We start from the raw sequence: 24,068 nt of genomic DNA on the forward strand, positions 1-24,068 counted from the left end.
ATTTATCTTATGTTTTTTTTCTACCGCATCCCTTCTAATCTTGCTTAATTAGCCCGGCACGCTGGTTGGATGAAAGTGTCGGTTGGAAACGGGACGATGAAGATGAAGAAGAAAAAAAAAAAAAAAAAAAGTAAATGGACAAGTTGTCATGACGACGAGGTTTGGAGCGCGTGTGTTGGCTGATGAAGTCACTTTTTGCCGGCTTGTCCAATCAGATGGCTGAGCAGCACGCGCAGCACGAGCAGGAGAGGACGCGGCTACAGCAGCAACACAGCGCGGAAAAGGACAACCTGGTCCAGGAGCACCAGCGGGAGGCGAGCAGCCTGGAGAGGCAGGCCAGGGCCACCCTGCAACAGCACCAGCAGCACGCCCAGGAGTGGAGGAAGCACGATGCCCAGGTAGGGGGTCTCGACAGATCAACCTTCACAGACGCAGACTCGCACACACACCCACACCAACACATGCTGACCCGCCGCTCTCCCGTGGATAACTGTTTCGCTTTTCGCCCATTGACGTCGTCCTGGGGTTTCAAAAGCACAGCGGGTTGAGACACTTTTTAACTTGAAGCAAGGCACGTTCTTACTCTGGGTGTGAATAATTTTTCTGATTGCTGCGTACTTCGTGCGAGAATTTTAAATATGGATGTGCGAACAGAAAAATACAATACAAGGAAAACTACAGGAAACAAGGCACAACTAAAGAAACGCAAGAAATCTAAGTTTCGATATTAGTTTCCTATTGTTTAATTACCAAAACAAGTTTCTAGAAGCCACTATAAAGGTTTAAAACACTGAAGTTATCAGCTATGTATACAACCAATCTTTGTTGTGTTTTTATTTATAAATCCACACTTTTAGATGCCCTGGTGAGCTTTCCGAACTGCAGGCGAAGTGTATCTATTTTACAGGGCTTTGTCCTCTCACCGCAGGAAGTCATCTCTCTCCGGAAAGCGCAGTTTATTGTCTTATTACAGCATTTTCCTGCACAATGACCTCTATGAATTCTTGATGTGAATCAATGGACATGTCAGACATTGAGGGGGCTATTCTTTTATGATTTACCCCAAAAGCAGCAGGTCTTCAGCCTAAACCCCTCCGCTGGGTTTTGGGCGCTCTCCAGCCTGGGTAATAGATTGGAGCTCTGTGGGAAGCTGTTTGATAAACCAGCCCCCAACTGGGGTTGTTTTTTGACTCGTCAGGTTTCGTGGAGAAACCAAATTTGTCAGCATGGAAAATTTTTTATTTATTGGACGTTGGCTAGAAAACGGCAAACCACTTGGGATGACACTTTTGGCGAAAAATGCTCAAAATTAGTTAGTTTGCACTTTTTTTTTAGATGAAAGTAAACATAACGAGTTAAACAGAAAAACAATCTTTATTAAATTTGAGTATGTTTCCTTTAATTTTAGTTTTTTTTCAAGAAATGATTTCTTAACAGAAAAAAAACTCACGCATTAAATACTTTGCCGCTCCCTATTCGTCTACGACTGATTGACACACCTCAGCATTAACAAAGAATTTATAGGTAAAAGCCATCCAGAAGTGCCAAAGTAATATATTTCAATAGACTTTCCAAAAATGTAATAAAAAAAATCTTATTGTTTCGTTTCATGATGTGATAGTCTTGAGAAGCTTTGTTTTCGCAGCATGTAAAAGTAGGACCCATTTGTGAGGATGTGATTTCTGGAGATGCCGTCACCACAGGACATGACTGCTCACAACGCACTGCTCCGCTCATGTCAAAGCGACGTACGGCTTGACAGATCTTGGCATCTGACGACGTTGGGGAGGAGGGTGGACTGAAAACAAATTTCCCCCCCCCAATCCTCATTTCATATTCTCAGTTCCTGTTGTTCACCCGTTCAGCAGTTTAAAGAAGCGGCATGACGGCTGTCTAATGTCAGAGCGTCAAAATCAACGTTTCAGGCCGTGAAAGGAAGGAATACACTACGACGATTTCTCTGACACCGACAACTGCAGATGTCGGTGTCAGACATTTGTTAGTATGATGTTTGCATGCGGAGTGTCTTCCAGCCAGTTAAAAACACTGCGAGGCTTGTTTCGCATCATTTTAACGCTGGTTCAGATAGACAATGCTGTAGTCTCAGCTTGTCTTCATGCTTAATAAGTCTAAAGTTGGCGAAGAAGGAGAACAGCCAACTTCAGTGACTCCCTCCCAGGATGAGTAATAGCTGCTCATCTCCTGGTTGTGGCAAGACTCTAATAAACAGCATTCCTGGCTCGGGGCTTGTGTTTGAGCAGGAGAGCGGATGTGTCGTCGCAGCAGCTGGAGGGAAGAGCTAAAAAATTTGAACAGGGACGCGACTTCATCCCACCAGACTGCGTCAGTCAGCAAACTCTGCTGCAGCTCATTAGAAAGGCTGCATCACCCATCTGTTGCTCACTTGGGGTTTCTACATCATTTAGCACTCTGCTAAATGCACGCAAATATATCCTTTCTTCTTATTTATTGTCCAGAACTTAATTAGAGTTGTAATTTAGGGTTGCGGTTTATAATTTTGATGGTCGTTGACCTCTTCTTGGCTCAGAAAATTAGGTTTGCATCAGCATGGTCTCTAACAGTGGTAAACTTGTTTTAAAGTTTTCTAAAGTGGGATGAGGGAATTTCAGTCATTAGTCCGTAATGATGCGATATCTCGCCGCCTGCAGCCAGCTGTGTGTGTTTCTGTTAGCTGATTAATGCCCCCCAGAGGATGAAGTGGTGCCTTAATTTGTTTCAGTGATCCAACACCAGCATGCGTTCCTGACTCCTGATTTCAACCCCAATCCATTTCATGTTTTTCCATGTTTTTTTTTTTTGTTTTGTTTTTTTGTTGTTGTTTTTTTTCAGTTAGGGCAAACACCCAAACAATAAGTTGGCTTACTCACAAAGCTTTTTGAAATTAAAATTAAAAATGATTTCTGCCCCCCCCCCCCAAAAAAAAAAAAGTGACAATCTCCTTCAGGGGTATTCGCAAACTCATAAAAAGTCTGAAATACATCCAGGTTTTCTCTTCTTGGTCAACATTTACAGTTGGTTACATTCATAATTTGTATGTTTCTTCATTTGCTTGTTCCAAAATGTCACTGGAGGCACTGGCAGCATAAGTTGTGGTTCTGTTTTTTTTTAAGCAATTCCAATGTCTTTCCCACAGGGTTTGGGCACTTTTGCAGTTTGTTTAGGGAATTAAAAATGGACTGATCCTTTACCAGCTCAGTTATCACAGGAAACTTTATACAGCAAGATTAGGCTTGAAAATAGGACTCTAGCCATTTGATGCCAACTTTTTTATTTTAACATGCTTATATCTTTAGCAAAATTGCTACTTTCCCCAAAAAGCTTGTTTGTGTCGACTCCTACTCTTGTCGACTGCCCTCCGGTGGAAGATCAAAGTTAAATATGGCTACACGCACCTAGAGGATGCAGAGCTTTCCTTGATTATTGATGTTTTTTTTAAATGCTTGCATAAAACATGCAATGTTTTATTGAAGAAAAAAATATATAAATATGTATATCAATTGATACAATTATGTGTGTCAGTTGATTTTTACCGAATTTCAGTATCATAATATTAAGACGTTCGATTAAGTCATACTAGTTAGAAAAAAAGGTAGCAGTGATTATTACTGAAATCCTGATTATGCTTACAATATAATTGTCTTTCGAAAAGCATTTAGTTCAGAAAATAAAGCATAAAACTTGTTGTCAGTAACTGTAACACTTTGGTGGCATGTGAAGTAGTCAAGAACACACGAATAATAATTCATTTAAGTTATTGCAACCCAAACCAGTGCCGTCTGGACACCATCCGGCAGACCATAATGTGGAATTCAGCCTTATTTTTCTCCCCCCAGCTCCTATTAAAAGAATTATATCTTCTAAAAAAAATGCACTGTGGCAAGCAGAAGGTGTGTCTGCCCTGCAACGGTACTACAGCTAGATAACATCGATGAAAAATCAATGAAATGCACCTGCTGGATCTGATGAGCATAGACTTAACTTATTACTTTACATCTAATGCATTTTACATGTAAAGTAAGTAAGTCAAGGTATCTTAATTTATGTATATTGCATTCAAATCCTAGGGATCCTGAAGGTCACAATAAGTTTTTAAGTACAACTCATTGAAACTTGCAGAAACGTCTTTCTTTCTTTCGAATTTAAAGCTCATCGTTCCTATTATTTCCCACTTGTTTCCCCTCAAACTCCTGGGTGGCTGTTATTTTCTCTGGTAATTATTTCTCTTCTGAAGGATCGTACACACCATCTGGACTTCAATAGCAGAGGAGAAAGTAGGAACTTATTTGAGTTATTTTGCCTCAGTCATGTTGAACTAAATTATGAAGGTTTTTTTTTTTTTCCTTGTTGTTGCTTTCTTTCTTTTTTTTTTTTTTCAAAGGTTTACAATCCCGAGACGCGATTAAACCGCATCAAATGAAAAGGATGATGACAGACTGTGTCAAAGCTGAGATAAAAAAGGACAGCCTAGACTGGGATGGTCTGCGATGTGTTGTAATTCTTGCATAGAAATTGTTTTGTTACTTGGTAACAATTTACTATTTCACATATGCAGAAGGACTCATATGTGTGTTCTGACTACACGGCATATTTAAAGTTGCTGGGTCTCGCTCTACAGTGTCTTATAAATATTAAGCTTCCTGAGTAAGGCTCCCTCAGTCTACTTGTCTGTGCTGTTCATCAATATCTTTCTTTAGAAAAGTTAATTCATGTTTGAGTTCAGATGATTTCTGTTTCATTTTCTCCCCCACTGTCCCAGTTCGGATCACAGCTTAATTCTTCAGTGAACGCTGGTGCTCTGATGATGCTTCCATGTAACAAATATAAAGGGTTGAAGGGTTCAGACGTTTCATAGAGAACATTAGTGAACAAAAGTTATCATGAATATGAAGAACACACCAAACAGGTCTGTGATAAAGTTGTGAAGAAGTTTAAAACTATTGTTAGGTTATAAAACATCTTGAACCTTGAACATCTCACAGAGCTCTCCTCAATTCAGGGTTAAAAGCTAAGTAAATACAGGACAATCCTGCTAGAGACGGCCAAAGACTTAAGGCTGCTTAAGACGACCTAAACATTAGGAATGGTTTAGATCAAAGCGTTTCCATGTGTTAGAATGGCCCAGTCAAAGTCCAGACCTAAATTAAAAGTTCAGATCTGCAGCAAGATTAGAAAACGTACATTTGAAAACATTTTTCGTCCAATCGAATTGGCAAAAATGTTCAGTCTGTTGATGTGCAAAACAGGTTGATGCAAACTTTAATTGCAGCAAGAATTGTCTGTACAAATTGGTTGACTTTCCTTTTCCTTTTGGGTATGGTGAAGAGTTTTAACCTCATGTAGGCCATGGAACAAAAGATTGATCTGTTAAGGGCTACACTGACTCAGGGCCTCCTGAAGACAAATGCTCACCACTACTTTCAGATTTTTATTTGTATAGCCATCATGATTTGCTGTACTTTGTGCTGGTCTGCCGCATAGAATCTAAATAAAACATCTTAAAGTCTGTGGTTGGACAATGACGTGATGTTTTTAATGTAAATAAATGCATTTATAATAAGTCGCTGTTGTACCCAGAGGAAAGTCTTTCATGTGTTTGCTATATGTCAATGCTGAGATCGCTGCTCTGGACGATTAAATACTTAGTTATTAAGAGACTTAAAAAAATAAAAAATAAATAGTATCAACTTTAGTCAAACAGAGAATTATGCATTAAAAACACCCGAGGGCTCACATGGTATTGCTTCTTGCCCTTGATTGCAAAAGCGGAGCAGAGAAAATTGCGAACGATCAGACAGAATTTAGGGGACACGATTTCATGTTTGTTTTCTTTGAATTCGCTGCTTGTTATTCTGAGTGTGTGTGACAACTCCAGACTGTTCGTCTTTGCGCGCACGCCCGCGTACACGCGGGGAGATCTGTGTGCGTGAACCAGTGTAGACAAGAGAGTAGCTCGTAGCCAAAGCTTCTGCTTGTTTATGTGGCGCTCCTTTTAAGTCCCTTTTGCTTCTCCTCAGTGCCCCCTAAATAAAAAGCACTTCAGACACTCGCTGTCTGATAGCCTTAACGCGGTGTTGTCCTGGGATGCTCGGGCCTTTCTGGCGGCTGGGGACCGAGCAGCAGGCAAGAGCACATGCGGAAACAAAGGAGAGTAATGAGGATGTGCAATAACTGGGGAATAGGTGCAATACAGGTATGTTGGTGTGAAACAGTGTCCTTCATATTAGACCTCTCAAAACTTCACTGTAATAGTTATTGCTTATTGCCTCTAATTGGTGGAGTCATCCTAGAATGCGTGTAAGGATCAGGCGCCCATTTTCATGTATAGATTGTCTGTGCATCCTTAAATTTATACATCTAAAATTAAGGCCTTGATATGTCTTAAATCTGTTAGAAATATATAATTTTGCCCTAAATATTTTGATCAGAAGTCTTAGATTTGGTCACGGCAGAACTGTTTAGTCTTGTATGTATATATATATATATATATATTCTCGGGACTGTCCTGTCAGGCCAAAGTTTGAGTCGTCCGCAGACATCTTCATTGCTTTCTGTGACTCGAGGCGGTTGCGACTACCGGTAACCAGCTGCTAGTAAACTCTTGCTTCCTAGCTAGCTAGCTTTTCTGTATCTATCATGACTAAGTGCAAGTTGACTATACAACGTTTGTTTTCTCCAATGGCTCATTTCTATTGTCAACCCGTACGAGGCTAGGTTCATTCTGTGCAAAAATATCTGATTGTAATACAGCAGGATCCTCCAACCTTCCCGTACATGTATAGGTTTTTCTGTCTTAAATTTCATTCAAGGTGACATTAAAAGTCCTTAAAACGTCTTAAATTTGACTTGCTGAATCCTGCATTTACCCTGATGTCATACAATTACTTTAAGTGCATATTAGTACTCTAGCTAAACATTAAGGGCCTATGTTCCTTATAAGAACAAATATTGTCATTGCCCCATCTCCTTCAAAACAGTGTCCTAATCATGTGATGTTTTTTTTTTTTTTTTTTTTTTTTTTTTTATCTTTCTTTTTGACATTTTCCAAACTGCAAAGATCTGGCTCCCGCTGCACATGTTAGAGTGGTTTATTTTTGCAGTCTGAGGGACCACTCACTTGTGCTTATTAGCATTTCCACTATGTTATGTTAACTCTCACTGGCAACACTATTAAACGTGCTCTACTGAGAAAAGTCAAAGCTGAGAGGTTTGAAAGGGGGGAGTTAAAGTGAGGAGTTCACTGCAGAGACCGCCACCCACATCCATGCAGAGTACAGTACAAACGCTTGAATTTCCACAGAGACTCCTTCTCTCTGATACTGTATCCAATTATCTCTTTCCGTCAGCCCACCTCTATTCTCAAACATTACTCTTTCATTTAAATCAACTAAATGTTCAGAAAGGCTTTCTACCTTGCAAAACGCATAATAAACATTTTAAGAACTTTTATGCATTTTCATTCCTAACCTGCTGAGTAAGAAAATAAATATACAAAGTCTAATAACTTTTCCTCCTCCCGATGCATTTTTTCTGTCAATCTACAGACAATTTCCGATTTGGAGACCCAAGTGTCAACTCTACACGACGAGCTCCAGCAGGCCCATGAGCAGCACAAGCAAAAGCTGGCCGACATTGCGCTGCTTCAGGAGGAGGAGAGGCAAAAAGCGACGCACGCCAAGGAGGCGTCGATGCTGCAGCTGCGCTCCGACATGGAACGGATGGCCAACGATCTGAAGAAGAGCCACCAACAGGAGATGGACGCCAATCTGGAGAAGGTAAATAGGGGATGAAATACGGGTGAGTCCTGTTGTAAGTTCTCAGTATGTTTTATTGGAAGTAGTGGAGGGGACGGGAAATTGTTGCTTTTTTTTTTTTTTTTTTTTTTTACAAAATGAGGTGTCACGCATATGTGCTCAACAGCTTTGGGAGTCATGTCCCCAAATAAAATTCATTGAAGTCAGTTTCCTTATCAAAACGTTTGATTAGTCAATAGAGTTCACCTGTGTGTGATTTAATCTCAGTATAGATCCAGCTGTTCAGTAAAGGCTTTAGAAGATGGGATGGCAACTCCAGTCTTTGAGGGCCGACGTCCTCCAACTTCCTGCTCCAACACACCGGAATCAAATAATAACAGGGTCATATCCTCAGATTATTCTGCGACTTTAATTAGGTGTGTTTGACCAAGGACACATTGAAGAGTTCAATGATGCTGGCCCTTGAAAACTGGAGTTACCTACCTTTGCGTTAGAGGTTTGTTGGAGGAGATTAGGGAACAAATTGTGTCATGAAGACATGGTAACACAGTAGACAGATCAGAGAGGTAGTTGCAGAAACACTTTAGGCAGATTTAGGTTATAAAACTATATCTCAAGTTTTGAAGACCTCAGAAAGCACTGGTCAATCAAACATCTGAAAATGAGAGGACTGTGGGACAAATTCAAACCTACCACAGAATGTCTTTATAACTAAAGTGACAGGCTTGTCAAGAGGAACATCCAAGAAGACAGGTGGAAGGAAAGAAGACAAGTTTGGAGGAGCTGCAGTGATTCATAGCTCAGTTGGGAAATCCTGTCAACAGGGTTACCTATTAGTCATGTGTTGCCTCTATGGAAGTTTGGGGAGAAGAAAAGCATAAGAAATATTGTTTGATGTTTATCAAAAGCCAAGCAAGGGACACAGCAAAATTGTGGAGGAAGTTACTCTATTGAAATGAGACTAAAAATTAAAGCTTTTGGCTAACGTATAAAATTCTGAACCCACCATCCTTTGGTGAGGAGGTATGATGGTGGTACCATCATACTGTGGGTTTTGATTCTTCAGCAGAGACAGAAACTGGTCAGAGTTGATGTGAATCTGAAGGAGCTAGGCACAGGGCAACTAAGCAGGAAAATAAAACAATTTAATGTGACCAAAATAAGACTTCCTATCCTGGAGATATGATAAATTCTACTAAGATTTTCATCTTTTATCAGTCGGCTACTGCAGCAGGAACCTGGGACATCAACAGCTTTAACCCGAAATGGTTGCCTTCACTACCGCATAGCATGTAGAAATATCCCATGTCAGTGTTGCACTTCAAGTGCTAAACCTATAGATTATTGTTTACATGTGTTAATGTCTGTGCATCATGAATATGTTTGTCCTTCTTTCAGACCGCCATGTCCCCAACTTTAAGTTTGTTCTCAGTCTTATAAGAATTTTAAATGCAATATTTACAACACACCCAGCAACACTGTGTGGATCTTTGTGATTGCAAATGCTGTTTTTTCAATGTGCGTGTGTGTTTGTTGTGAGCTGTAGCTGTAACAGTATTTTTTATCTTCATGCTCTAAGTGTGTAATTTTCCATTCTGTTTTGCAAGTTCATCCATTCAGACTCATCTGCAAAATTATGCTGCATATTCACCAGACATTTCACAAGTCTTCTTCTGTAGCTGTGTACAAGGCCAATCTGTACATTTCCAGTAATTTCAGTGCAACAATCCCAATCTCTGTCTGTTGTGTGCATATAAACAATTGAGGTAACAGTTACGGCACACTGCTAAAGTTGATTTTAAAAAAAAAAATTTTTTTTTTTGATTGATTTAGTCAATCCAAAAAAGTGGAATGATCGTAAGTTATTCTACTTCAAAACTACAGATTAAAGCTGCCGAGTTAATTTTCTGCAACATTACATGATTTAGCTTTGTTTTATGCAACCAGACTAGTCCCCCCCTTCTGGTCAGTTGGCAGAATGCAACCTTCTCCTGAGAGACGTGCCCCCAACAGGCTTTCAGGAAAGAAATTAGTCAAAGATGTACCTCATCTAGATGTTTAAATCAAATGAAAAAAAAAAAAAAAAAAAAACTTAATTACTAATAGATTATTGATGCTTCTTCAGTTTGCATTTACATTTACACAAGCTAAAAACTAGTTTTTTAGAACTTTGGAAATCTTATAAATACTTTTATTACATTGGCTTGTACACGTACTTGTACAAAATGTGAACTTTTTTTTTTTTTTTTTTTTTTTTTTTTTTTTTTTGTAATCCTCTTTCTGCCTGGCCAGTCAGTTCAGGTGGCTGCCTGTGTTCATTTCTATTTATTTTTGGATTGATCAGTTCTCTTTGGGATTTCCAAAATATTGGTGTAAACCCACCCTGCTTTAAACGTCTTATCTTTATCCCTGACCTGCCTGGTGGGCATCTTTGCTCTCCCTGACGCTCTTTGCCTTTCAGCCAGGTCTTGAAAGAACAGCTTTATTCATCCTACAAATAAATTAAACACAGGAGTTGAGCCTTGGTTGTAGTGGATTTCATTTTGGACCACCATAACATAGATGAATATATATATGAAGATAGATTTTTTATTAGTTAAAAATATTGAAAAGCATGAATCATTTTTCTTTTTTCACTCATAAAAACATTGGACTTTATGGTTGCTACCAGATAAAATATGAAATAACACAAAGGGTGTGGACACTTAAACCAGTCATTCTATATCTTCAGAACTTTCCTTGTTTCTTTTTATTTGTTTCTTATTATTCCTCTTTCCACCTTCGTAACTCAACCCACATTGCAAAATCACTCATAATCTTTTGCTAGTCCAGCAGGAACTGACCTAAGGTGGTGTTGATCAGAACCTAATCCTTCCACAGGGCCCCTCAAAGAGAGCGTTTTTCATTAGACACCATCCCACATCAGCTGCACAGCATTAGCTCCGGAATGCATGCACCTCCAAAACACTGAGGCGCCATTTTGGCTCCATATGGCACACAGAACCAAGGATACTGATGTGGTAGAAATCCTAAAAGAAAAAAAAAAAAAAAAGTGCCTCCAGCTTTTCTTCTTTAGGTGCTTGAAAGCTGTTTTGTTGCAAACACTCAGTTTATCTCGTTCTCTTCCATCTTTTTGTGTGCATAAGGAAAAACAAGCCACAGTTATCGAGCAATCTGGAGAGGATTCAAAGCAGTGCAGCCTTGTGTTGAAGTCTGACTGATAACGCGACCAACTGTGTGCTAGTTTCACTTTTTATAAGCGAGATTAATGAGTTCTCCCTCCTTTTTTGGCAACTAAAAGAGGATGCTTCTTAAAAAAAACAAAAAAAAATCCTCGGCAAAGGTTTGACCATCTTATTCCCTCCTCCCCCGCCTTTTGTACTTTCTAATCTTTCTCCAAGTTTGAAAGATGAAGGAAGAAAAATTTTCACTTTGTCGTTGCACCCATAGGACTGAAGTCAGTCAGGCCTCAGATCCATATTGACTCGAACGCCCCGTTTTGTAAGCTAAAAATTTCTCAGTCTTTTGATGCCAACAGAAATGCTGTCCTATGCAGTCCACTTTGCTCTTAGAAGTAGAAGCAGGGCAGCTTTTTCCCCCCTCACCTCCTTTTTTCCTAAACACATCTTCAAGATTTTGATGGAGAAAAAAGAAAAAAGGCTGGAGAAATCCATTAAATCCATGAATGGATTCTCATCAAAGACGCGCAAGTTTAAGGGATAGGCAGTGGAGAGAAAAGGGCTGGATGTTGTGGTGGATCTTATTGGGAGTATACTGTCAAAGCTGTTGGAATGAAATAATGAGAACCAGAAGAATCAGAGGAAATAAGACCAGACCGAGAGATAGTCCTGCACATTTGATCTGCGCCGGAAAGAAAGCGGAGAGGGAAAACTGATGGAGGCAGGCAGAGGGAAAGTTGCGACACTATTGAAGTTTATCTTTGTTGGTGTGCATCCGAGTGTGTGCGCGCATACGTTCTGGGGTGAGAACGAGTACACACAACCTCAGACCTCTCAATCACCCATGCTGCAATGAGGGGACTGTGAGACTGCCTCTGTGCCTGATAAAAACGCCTCATCTCTAGGCTACAGTGAGCAAGAAACCTGCCTTTCACCCACACCACCTCCTTATCTAACTTTCTTTCTTTGCTCCACACCTCCACCCTTCATCTTTATGTCTTCCCCTATATCCTCACCACCCCCTTTAAGTTGTGGCAAAGCTCAGAACATCAGGTGGTTGTCAGAAGCTGGTCTTCACCACAAATCTGAGCTAGGCAGTTTGGAGGCAATTCTCATCTTGTACAAATGCATAAATTCGCACTTTGCCTACTTTCCGTGGCACATTAAGGAGAGTAGATGTTTGCAGTAAGTGTCTCAGAGTTTTGCTGGTAGACTAAAACTTCTTTGTGCAACACAACAGTGCAATTTGTGTTCACACTGGAGAGGTGAGATAATGTGAGACAAAAGATCAAGAGGCTTCAGGTTTGAGGAAATGAATAACGTCTGGAACCGAGAGTTCATATTTACTTTTAGTCTGGAGAGGATGGCTCTTTGAACTGCCAGAGGAGATTAGATGGAAGAAGAAAAAAAATCTCTGAGATGTTTGCGTATGACTTTGTGTGTGTTCGTGTCAATGCAAGCCTGCGTGCTTGTGAGTCTTCATCGAGCGCATGTGTCGCACTAATAGTTACCTAAAAAGAACCCCGATTTTCATGGAATTTAATTGCCGATACGTTGCCTTGTATATTTGCAAGTATTGCGCGCGGTGACAGGTGACAGAAATAATCACGAGAACAGTTTCTGATTTATCCTGAAATGTGAGAAAATGTGTCTGTGCCTAATTTTACTTGAGATCAAGGGCGTTTGGGAATTTCAATAAAAAGAAACAAAGTCACCTGGTGGCAAGACATCAGCAATGGACAAAGCTGGGTTTTTTTTTTTTGTTTGTTTGTTTTTTTTTGGCTCTGAGTAGCCAAACCTTACTTTCTCTGTCGCACAGCCCAGTGTTGGCTTGCGGCAGGTATGAAATCTTAATGGTTTGAAAACCTTGAATAATAACACTCTGGTTTCACACTGGATCTAATTGGTGTAAATCAGAGAAGTAAGTACCAGCCGTTCTTACTGTTGCTAAGACTCACTAATGAGATGCCATCTCAGAATTACAGCAGTTTTGTTGCCTTTTTTTATTTATTTATTTATTTTAAACCTTGGTTTAATGCTTACTAGTGTCCTTTGTGATGTATCCCATGGGAAAGAAGAATTTAGTCTCATTGTGACATGGCCCACACAATTTTTACTCTAAATAGGAAAAGTTTAAAAGCTTCATCATTGAAGCTGATTTGTTTTCTTCCACATGTTATCATATCCTAGTGGAACAAAAGCTTTGTGCTTCAGGCAGAGAGGGCTTTTTAAGAAATCTGACATACTTTTCACCACCGCTTGTGATTTTGGTTTTATTCTACCGTTAGCTTCCTGCAGACATGAAACTTTTACATCTATTTCAGATTAAATGTGTGTTTCAACATTAGACCAAATCATGTGTGCCTGCCGTGCATAATACCTTGTGCTTTTTAGGTTATTTGTGTGGAAGACGTATATTTAAAAATGTGTGTTTCAGAATTTTGAAGTGAAGAACAAAGTTTTTAACCGCAGAAAGCTGGGTGAGCGGATTGCAGCAAGCTCTTGGTTTATCGACTTGGACAGAGATTTTAAAACATCCTGTTGGCTGTTTGCTTCAGGGAAACCGTTTGTTTATGACTTTTGTTCTAAGTGACCTGAGATGCCTCAGCTTTCACACAGTTTACCATGAATGTATCCACAACTCTCTGACACTTTCTTTTAATGCGGTTTGACAGATTGGATTTTAATGTGCTTTGAACATTTTGGGTTTTTTGTGCATATTTAGACCGGCGCACGTTTGATCAGACCACCCAAGATAGTTTGAGTGCTGATTTTCAGATGAGAACAAACAGTTCTATTAAGATGTTGGAATATGTGACTTTCTCCTTCGAATTTAAAACATATTTTGGTACAATTTAGCTCACCACTGCCTCTTTTGTTTGTAGTCTTTCACAGTAATGTGGTGATTGATATCACTTTGCCTTATGATAATATTGTAGAATACCTAATGTTTCGCTAAATCCTGAATTCAAACCAATTCTTCCACTTAAAAAAAAAATAAAATAATGGATTTTTATATTGCCATCATCATCTTATAAGTGAGGCGTTGTGTCCTTATGCTAGGCCAGCATGGACATGATGTTCACCACACTTCATTCAGTGCTGGATAAATTACAGAATATTTAATTCTTAAAGGTATTACTGTAATAATAAATACGGCTAAGTCTTCAAAGATGATACACCCATATTTTTATGCCATCACTCAAAAGAAGTGTTTGCATTTTTATAAGTAAATCCTGCTCATTATGAGCCTCCAGCAGCTCGTTCTACTTTGATCTGATAAAACAACACAAATTTGGGCATTTTGTTTGCTCCTTTTGTTTGCTTCTTTTGGTTTTATACTCTGTAACTCGGTCTGGATCAAACATAAAGGTCAGGACCGTTAAAGAGTCGATTCCATTTCGTTACACTGAACCTTTATCCCTGCAGAGCACAATTAGCCTGAACTCTTGATCTTGTGTTTTTACTGCCATACAGAACTGTGAAAGAATGGCTTCTCTTCAGTGAATAAAAATATAACCAATAATTGTTTACAGCGGGTACTCTTAGAAATTTGTCAAATTACTCCAAGCTCCCTATGAAAGTGTAAACTGGCAAGTGTCGACAATATTTTCTTTATGGCCCCAGAAAACTCATACTTACTGAAAAAGGGTTCTTGACGTAGAAACCTAAAAGTTTCCTATAGCTCTTTCTATGGACTTTCTCACAAAGTCTCTAAAACTGTGCCTACCCCATTTACATATGTCTGTGTCACACTGTTTATTGTCTTAAACGCTGACATGTCTTTGTAGTGACAAGTCAGGATCCGGAATCTTAAACTAAAGTGATGTTTATGTCATTAACATCCAAATTAATCCATTCAGCTTTGATCCTGACCCCCCCTGAGACATTCACTCCTTCAGCCAGAAGGTGGTGGTACGAGGTTGTTGTCATTGTCGTCATAGGTATGTCTTTGCCACAGCTGACTTAATAGTTTGGTCCCCTGCCATTTGGAGATACACCAAATCATATTATTCAGTCGGTCATGGATTAGACGAAGAGGAGAAAAACATTGGCTGGGGGATGATCAAAGAGAGCCCACATTCAGCTTACCCTGACAGACTTACTGCGAGACAATAAAACAGAGGAGGCAAAGCGAGGAATCTGATTTCGGGGCGTAAATGTTATTCTCTTTCTTTAAGGGCATCCAGATTAGTAGGTCTTTATGTCTAAATGTATGTTGCGTTGTGTATATTTGTACATGTACGCATGCTCAGGCCTACGTCAGCCTATTTGTCTGTTCGGCACGCCAAAACAGCCCAACGGCAGAGAAAAAGAAAGGGGTGAAGTAGAGAGTGAGTCAGCCAGCAGATGAAAGAGTCAGAGTAAAAGCTCTGCTGTCCCAAAAAAAAAAAAAAAAAAAAACATTACAGCTCCCTTGCTCACTTTTTGAAGTCATCCAAGAGGAGGGAGGGAAGCGACACACTTTCTCAATCGCATTAAGACATGGCGTCAGGCAGCTCCCATCATGTTGCACGCTACAGATTACACTTTGGTTTGAAGTGGAGTTTTAACTGGGACATGATGCTTTTTTTTTTTTTTTTTTTTTTTTTGCGTTGACTTCCAAATTCCTCTCAAATGCAGCCTGCATCTGAACATCAGGACTGTTAGTGATCAAAGCCAGGATGGGGATATAAATGGATAGAAAGTGAGGTCGACCTGCTCTGAAAACCAGATACCCTGAATATCATCAGGGTCGAGTCGACGTTCATTGGCTGTCTGAATAAAAACATACTGCATACGGTTTACCAGAAAGCCTGAGTGTGACATATTTTTAAACGTCTGACCATCTGCTTGAGTTTAAACATCTGATTCAGCAGCATTTAATGCATCTATCATACTTTCTCCCTTGACCTCGTGGTGCGGGTTAGATTTCACGTCCTATTCACTCTGATGGAAATGGGTTTAATTGGGTTTTTTTGACAACAAGAAGTAGCTCTGTATAATCACTGAACATTTCCTACGTGTTGGAGCATTTGATGTATGTTTATCCGTGTGCGCCTGCTTGCGTTCGTGATGCATTATTTCTGTACTCTGCACGATGAAGCACTGACACTGAGCAGCATGCATGAAGCAAATCACTACTGACAGGCATTGATGGCAAACTGTGAAATGCAAAATAAAGCCTCTTGTCATTACAGCACCAACTCCCCTCACTTGCACAGAGTCTCAAAGATGCGCGGGCAAAGACGTCGATGATTACAGACAAACGAGTAAATAACATCTCCCCAGCTCTCCCTCGCAAGCAGATTGAAGTCAAATCGTTACGAGAGACATGTGCGGCCAACAGAGAGCCATTTTCAGCGCTTACAAACACAGCTGCCGCTGGAAAAGCTTGGTGGAGCACAGAAAATTACCTTTTTAAGCCTGACTTTTTATTTTTATTTTTTTTTTTTTTTATGGTTTTACAGAGACTAACAACATAAATCAAATCTCTAGTATACAACATGCAGCTTGTTGTGACCAGGGTGAAACAACACCAATTAAGAATGTGTTTTATGGCACATTGTGGCCTCTTTGACTGTGTGAATAAATCTGGGTTGTAAATAAAACCGAATGAAATTAGGGAACCTTTGGGAGCAGAACCGCAACGAACAAGAACTTTTAAGGTGCATTTCTATGAGTTATTGGAAGGATTATGTGCGAATATGCAGATATTTTATAGTTTGGCAGAAATTCCACGTTGAAGCATGAGCTTCCAGGTGTGAAAATGACCTTAAACCTTGGTGATCAGCTTTGTGTATTATGCAGGTGCGTATGCATATAACCCATCAGTGTTTCGTGACAGGGGTCAGCCTTTTATAATCCCAGCCGAATACGTTCACATACTCGAAACCACTAAACATTTCCTGGAGAAACAGGATTTAGCTGGCTTTAGATCTTTATGCAGTTAAACAACAAAAGTACAGACGTATTTGATTGCATCCATGTTATTAATATCACAAAACATGGTAACTTTTTTATTTTTTTATTTGATCATTTTAAAAGGTGACATGTTTCCTGGAGAGTAAATTGCCCTGATCCGGAGCTATAGCTTTATTACTGTCAGTGTTATCCTATTAATCAGTAATCTGAACTTGTAGTAATTAGTATTATTGTTATCTTAAGACAATGCCCCAGGTATTGGCGCCCATGATGACAACATGTCAAGGAAGAACAATGAACCAGTTTTGCCTGTTCTCTGCTGCAGAATGCTGTGTAGCTGCATGATTATAAACCTGCAGAGCACAATCTTTGCAGAAAAAGTCTCTGGCTTTTAGTTCTCAATCAACAGGGATTACACACATGTGACTGAGTTGATTGCTTAGGAGTTTAGATCCTTTCCACCTCCTTTGGTAGCTGGTTTGAGTGAGCAAGATTTTTTTTTTTTTATCCCATCCTAATTCTGTTGCGTTCTTCAATATGCCATGTTGTACATGGTTAATGTTAATTGTTCTGTATATGTCACAAAGATAGCAATGATGCATGTAAAATGAAGACGTGCTCAAAATATTGTATCAATATTGATGGTGCCTTGCGAGGCTACAGATGAAAAATAACCTTTATAATTAACAGTGACACATTTTTAATGTGCAATGTCCCTTTTGAAATACATAAACAACAATAAGTAAGCATAATCTGTCATAAGACTTTTTTTTTTTTTTTTTAATCAAATTTCAATACCCTTACAAGATCAGAAAACTGGTGCAAATTCCTGGTCAAGACCACACACAGTTCAGTAAAAATGTTGTAATTACAGAGTTCATCTTTAAAACCAGTCTTTATAGGTTTTGCAGCTCCAGCACAAGATAAACTCAATTAAAAAGCTGCTCTTGTCACCTAGAGCGAGTATAACTATCTTTTTTTTTTTTTTTCAGTGTCTCCTACTTGACATATGGATCATGTTTTGCTCCTGTTGACTTTTATCCTTATACCAATCAGTTTGTTGAACTGCTAACTTAATTATTTTTAGTTTTCTTTGATATGTCTTGCCTGGAATACAGTTTTGCAAGTGGCACACATAAAGATTTCCAGGCAATTAACAATTTCTAAAAAAAAAAAAAAAAAAAAAAGGGCTGGGGGGGAAGATGAACCAAATTGACAGGCAGTAGACCAGTAAGAGCGATTGATGAGTTTGCGGGTGTCTGAGATTGGATTGAGACATCCTTATAGTTTACATGCCTGAATGTCTGCTAATGTCAGGTTTCCTCTGGACATGAGAATTAACAAGAAGTATTTTTACTTTGTAACTCACTTTCATATTGTAAAAAAAATCAATAACGTATGTATGAATAAATGTAAAAATGTCTTACGTTGTTTTTGAACAAGTGTGAAAAAATTAACTTTTGCTCTGCCAGCACTTTTGCTTTCCTTAGCTCTTTTTTTTTAGTGATTTAATACTCACAATATAGATAATCACTGTGTTACTTACTTACTTTCTGGGAGTAACTTGCGCACATAACAAATGTAATGAGGTCACATCACGTATATTCTCTCTGTGTATGGTTTTTAGTACAATTTTCTGTAATAAAGACCCTCTTATGTTTTTAGAGTTTATCTTTAAGTCATAGTAAAAACAAATCAATTAGAAATGAAAGATTAGACACATTTGTCAAAAAAAAATATGCCAAGTAGAAGCAAAGTTCTTCTAGGTATACTTGTTTTTGTGTGTGTGTGTGGTTTTTTTTTTGGGTTTTTTTTTCATAAAGTCAACCATCAGAGTCAACACTACAGAGAAATTCTTACCTGCTTTTAGCAGCGATTCAATGGAGTGTTCCTGGAATGCACACCTTGAGCGAGCCTTTTCTAAATGGCTATAGATCAAAGTCAGGCTCTCTGTTTGTCCATTATCTGTGTTTGAGCAACTGTGACTTGTGTGTCAGAGAAAGTTGTCACTCTGCCTTCTGCCACTCCTGTCCCAGTCTTTGTGTTGTGTGTCCTTTTGTCTGTGTGTGTGTGTGTGTGTGTGTGTGTGTGTGTGTGTGCGTGTGTGCGTGTGTGTGTGTGTGTGTGTTTGGCCTGGCTCCCACTGCAGATTATTAATTAAGTTCTGGTAAGCGGTGCATGCCTTGCCTTCAGATCTACTTCCACTCTCTTTAACACGCACACACATCCACAAGGTATCTGTACACACACTCATACTTCAAAGCAGCTGCACTCCACACCGCTAGGATTAAGAGGCGATTGAAGAGCCTGATACAGCCTCAAAGTGCCTTCAGCATAAAAATGCCTTTGGCAGGGCACAGGTAGACTCTTTGAAAATTCTTACAGACTCGCACACATATGGCTGGGCTTTTAATTTAGCTTTGTTTTTCGCAGTCCAGCGGGGCCTTTTTTTTTTTTTTTTAATTTTCCTCACATGTTCCATCTACATCTCAGTCTACTTTCAGCCATTTTTTAATGTGTATTTCATGGCTCGGCTCTTTAATGCTTGATGTTGTACAGTGCTTTCTGCTGCCTTCCCCTGGGTGACTGTAAGTAAAGGGAATAATCTAGTAGCCGCCTCTTTATGTTTTTATGAAACATCTGAGACTGTTTGCGTGTCAGTATGGCAGTGTGTCTGTGAATGCATTTAGATGTGAAGCCAAGTCATTTACAGTACAGCAAACATCTCATTAATTCACAACCAACTGCGGTGATGGTGAGGTATAACTTTGACTCCTCAACCACTATTTATGTCTCATCTTTCGCTGTAATCGAGGCAGCAGAGCTACTGTCTGAGCGAAACGGTTAAGAAATATTGTCCCTTGCCAAATTGCCGTACAAACTGACGACCCTGATTTTTATTCAGTGAAGCTGTGGTGCTGCCACAGTCAAAGGAGACAACAAATGCATCAGATGTAAGGAATAAGAGCCCCATTTGCACCTCCCCTTTCCCACATGCACAGTTCCTTTTCTCCTCTTTTCTACACCCTTCTTTGTCCTCCGCGCTCTCATCAGGTGCTGCAGGGCCCCTGGGGACAAGCGGGGCCGCCACTCAAAGAATCCTGGCGCGGGAAGACAGGTCCGTGTCCTTGGTGACGGCTCTGTGTATCCGTGGTGACAGGTGTGTCCGTTCAGAGCGGACGGCGGTGTTTGTCAGGAAGTGTTTGGATTGGGTGCAGAGGCCGAACGCAGCTTAGGTGTTGATGGCTGTGAGGGGTGTGTTCAAAGGAGCAGTGTTTGCTCATGAATTGTCTGTCAGGGACTCTCAGGATATGACAAAGAGTGTTTGTCTTAAAATTGAAAGAAGCCCTAAATTATTAGTGATTTAAAGAAATGTTATAGCTTTTTTTATATATATATAATTTAACAAATAAATCAAAAGATGTATTTGCCTTTGTTTTTCAATGCTGATAATAAGCCATTTTATTACACATCTTGCTGGTATAAACAAGCCTTTGATGGCACACCATCTATGGGCATAACATATTATCAATGTAAAAATTGGATTGTTTCTCTAACAACAAAGGAATATATCAGATCAGTATATGGCCTTTATTAGAAACATAGAAAATGGACAGAGTGAGTACTCTTACCGCAAACATCCCATTGTGCAAAAAACATTGGAGTCACTTTTGAAGGTCATGGATTTTACGTTTTATGACTGACCTGTCTTTACAAAACTATTGTTCACGGATTGTATTATTATATTAAATCAATAACTCCTCAGTGACCGACATTCTGCACTTTATGAACTCAAGTTCAAACTGAAGATTTTCCTATATTTTGTTTCTTCTTGCTTTGCTCTTTGTTACACATAGATGCTTTAATTTAGAGGTCCAAACATAACGTTACTTTTCTACTTTCCCATCTGCCTTGTTTGCTTCATGCTTTTTTTTTTTTTTTTTCTTTTCTTGATTTTGGACATTGAAATCTGTACTCTTAACATGAACTACAAAATATAACTGCAAAGGAAATGGGACAATAATGATGTCTGCCCCTTTAAATAAGAGTTAGATATCTCAATTATACAATGATGCACCTTCTTTTCTTAGATCATTGTAAACTACTTGATGGTTGGCAGAAGATCAGCACTCGGTTGACATCAATTCACTGTGTTGAGTCCTGAAGCTTTTCTCGATCATCCCTTTCTTTTTTCCTCTCAGTGGTTAATTGGCAGCAACATTTAATTCACCCTTCCAACACCCCCTTTCTTGTTAAGTGATGGATTGTTGGTCGGAGATCAAAAGGGACTGGTGCCCTCTGGGCACCATGACCGTCACTACCTTCTGGCACGCATAGGCGTTAAGGCTGGAGCGCTGCCAAGGGGCCACAGGGACACACTGCCAACAGACAGAGGTCAACACTAGTGTGTGTGTGTGTGTGTGTGTGTATGTGAGAGAGAGGTTTGGTTGGGAGGGTGATGTGCCTCTGTGCACTTCCTAACAGAAGATTGAATTTCACCTCTCAGTTGTGCCTCTTTGTGTCCCTCCATCCACCTGTCTGCATATCTCTTTCTCACACCCGTCTCTCTCTTCTTTCTTGTTGCAGACCAACAGCAGGTTGAAGCAGATTGAGAAGGAGTACAATCAGAAGCTTGCCAAGTCTGCCCAGGTAATCAGTTTCTTTTCTCCCGCCTTATTCTGCCCCTTCTTTCATTTAATATTTCCCTTTTCCACCCAACTTTGTCACAGAACTCACTGATGGGAGGGGAGGGGGGAAGGATTTTTTTACCTGCAGCATTTGCCCCTCTGGCCTCAAGGAAAAGCAAAATGTTCAAAAGTAAAAATAAAAATTAAAAAAAATCCACATACCTACAAAAGTAACTTAAATTATAGCAAATTTTCATTAAGGAATTTAGGTATAAAACTGAGATATTTTTTTCATAAATTAATTATTCGTACTACTGGGTAAATAAATTGTTGGTTTTCAGTTTCAGTTTATACAAGCAGGGGGCAGACTATCAGAAATTCACATAATGGAGATGTTCTTAGTAAATATAGCACTGATCATATAAGCCCGATTTTCCTCACTCCTTTGTTTCTCATCTGTCATGACGACAGTTCATAGTCTCTCTGTGACCATTAGCATCTTGCACACTATTAACGCTGCTAGATTGAAGTGCAGTGAGGCCTCATCCAACGGGCTAAATATACTCTTGGCATGCAAAGAATGAATTCCTGACACTTAGAACAGCTAACAAATATTTCTCTGCAGACATTCCTTTCTGGCATTGTTACTGCCTAGACCTAAACAGTGATGATGATGTATTCAAATATTCTTCCAAATTACTTTATTTAAAGTAGCCCCACTTCAGGATACCTTGAAATTCAACACAATGTTTCAGGATATAATTTAACTTTATTTGCAAGTGAGTGTTTACTCCTGGGAGATTCATCAGAACAAGTTCAGCCCATTTGTTCTCCCACGCTGTTAGCTAAGACGGGGTTTTTGGTGTAGCTCACTTGATGATGGAGACGCTTTTATCCTAAATAGCTCTGATTGTGATTGTAGTTCATTTTTGTGTCCGGGAAATTACTCATTCATCGAGATGCTCATTTCTAAGTTTTATGCGTTATCTGATCTGCAATGCTATTTTCTGACCACCAGAAGGCAATCTCACAGAATCAAAATTTGATTTGACCAATTTAGCATCAGATCAGACCTCGTATCCATTCAGTTCATTCAGTTGCTATTTGACCAGTTGTGAGGTCAGATAAAAGGTTTCTGCTCTTTTTGTCTAGCATAATCAAAAGGCAAACAATAATGGATAAACTTACTGAATGGAAAAGACTGTGCACAAAAAAACGCATATGGGTTGAACTTTTTTACAGGGGACAATGAGGACATCGATGTCATCGTGTGGTTAGCATTGCTAGCTAGCATGACATCAATTTCCATGTGGATGCCCTCAAGAATCTAGATTACCAGCTCAACTGAGATGAAAATATAGGAATTACGTTTTTTTTTATAAAAAAAAAAAAAAACAAGCTACTTACAGTTTTTTGTGTTTCTGTTATTTTTAAATACCTTGCTGAGACAAAAAAAAAAATTCTTCTTTCTGCAGTAACACCCACTCTGCCAGTCAGGGCAGATGAAGTTGAAAATCACCAGTTGATGATTCTGAACTTCTCCAGGTGTAAAAGATTTATGCATCCCAGTTTGTCACGTAGTGCTTTGTGTGTTGGTGAAAGAAAGCAGTAGAAAAACTGTATCCAAAACTCAGAAAATCTTGACCATTTGAATGCTTTACTACCTTGAACCTCTGCTATTATCAAAACCACATTGGAGAAAACAAGAGCGGCCCAGTTCTCCACGTTCTAGCCCAGGGCTACGGTGGCTCAGGTTGCTGCAGCCGCCTTATCCCTGCAACATTTTGCAGTGTTTCGTTTATTTCGGCAGAGCCTCCATGCTCGATCACACCAAACATCTGTTTAAGTCTTTTTCTCTCTTTCTTATATTTTTATCGTGTTCCTTGTCCTCTGATCCCCGTTTACTGCATCTCCTTCACCTTTATTCCCCTCCCGTCGACTTGAACCTGCACTTGTTTTTCGGAGCCATGTGTTTGCCATTAGGACATGTCACCTCAGCCCATTTAAATCCGGGGTAATTCTTCTCTCCAAGCAGAACTATTGCTTCCTTTAAAAATGTTCCATTCAGCAAAAATGCTTTGGGAAGTTCAAGCACTTTTCCCTTCACCGGCTTAAAGATCTAAAACACCATTAAGTACTGTTTACACAACAGTATGTTGATTATGTCGAGCTAAAATATTACAATCATTTGACCATAATTGCACCTTGTTCCTCAAAGAGAGTACTCAAAAGTGGTGGGGGTTGGTTGTTTTTCTTTCTTGCCACCTGTAAATCCCCCCTCTATTCCCCTACCTGCACACGCAAACACACACACACACACACACATTTTGGGTTAGCTGGCAAAAGCTCCAAGTTGAAAGCCAGGTTGACAAGCAGATGTTGTGAAAGAACGGTAGCTTATTAAGTTACACAATGCTCGACTTCAAAAGAAGTCGGATGCTGTGTGAAAGTTCAGTCATGTTTGGCCGCTTCGGTGACGAAGTGTGCCACCGCAGACGAGCATTAAGTGATTAATCCTCTGTTTTGGGAGCAAAAAAGCTGGCACATGTTTAACAAACACACTGTGATATTAAAGAAGAGTCTTT

The 24,068-nt window shown here is 39.5% G+C and overlaps 1 protein-coding gene across 3 annotated transcripts in view; it reads left to right on the forward strand.

Moving 5' to 3' along the window:
- cep112 (centrosomal protein 112) overlaps positions 1-24,068 on the forward strand; it is a 138,281-nt gene that overhangs the window by 78,371 nt on the left and 35,842 nt on the right. For all 3 annotated transcript variants that reach the window (XM_015048268.1, XM_015048283.1, XM_015048274.1), the window contains 3 exons: positions 216-398; positions 7,563-7,793; positions 21,443-21,505. In XM_015048268.1, coding sequence (XP_014903754.1) covers positions 216-398; positions 7,563-7,793; positions 21,443-21,505 — 477 coding nt within the window. The remainder of the gene's footprint in view (positions 1-215; positions 399-7,562; positions 7,794-21,442; positions 21,506-24,068) is intronic.

The sequence above is a fragment of the Poecilia latipinna genome, unplaced genomic scaffold (assembly GCF_001443285.1).
Source record: "Poecilia latipinna isolate Pla-1442-1.1 unplaced genomic scaffold, P_latipinna-1.0 Scaffold42, whole genome shotgun sequence".
NCBI lineage: Eukaryota > Metazoa > Chordata > Actinopteri > Cyprinodontiformes > Poeciliidae > Poecilia > Poecilia latipinna.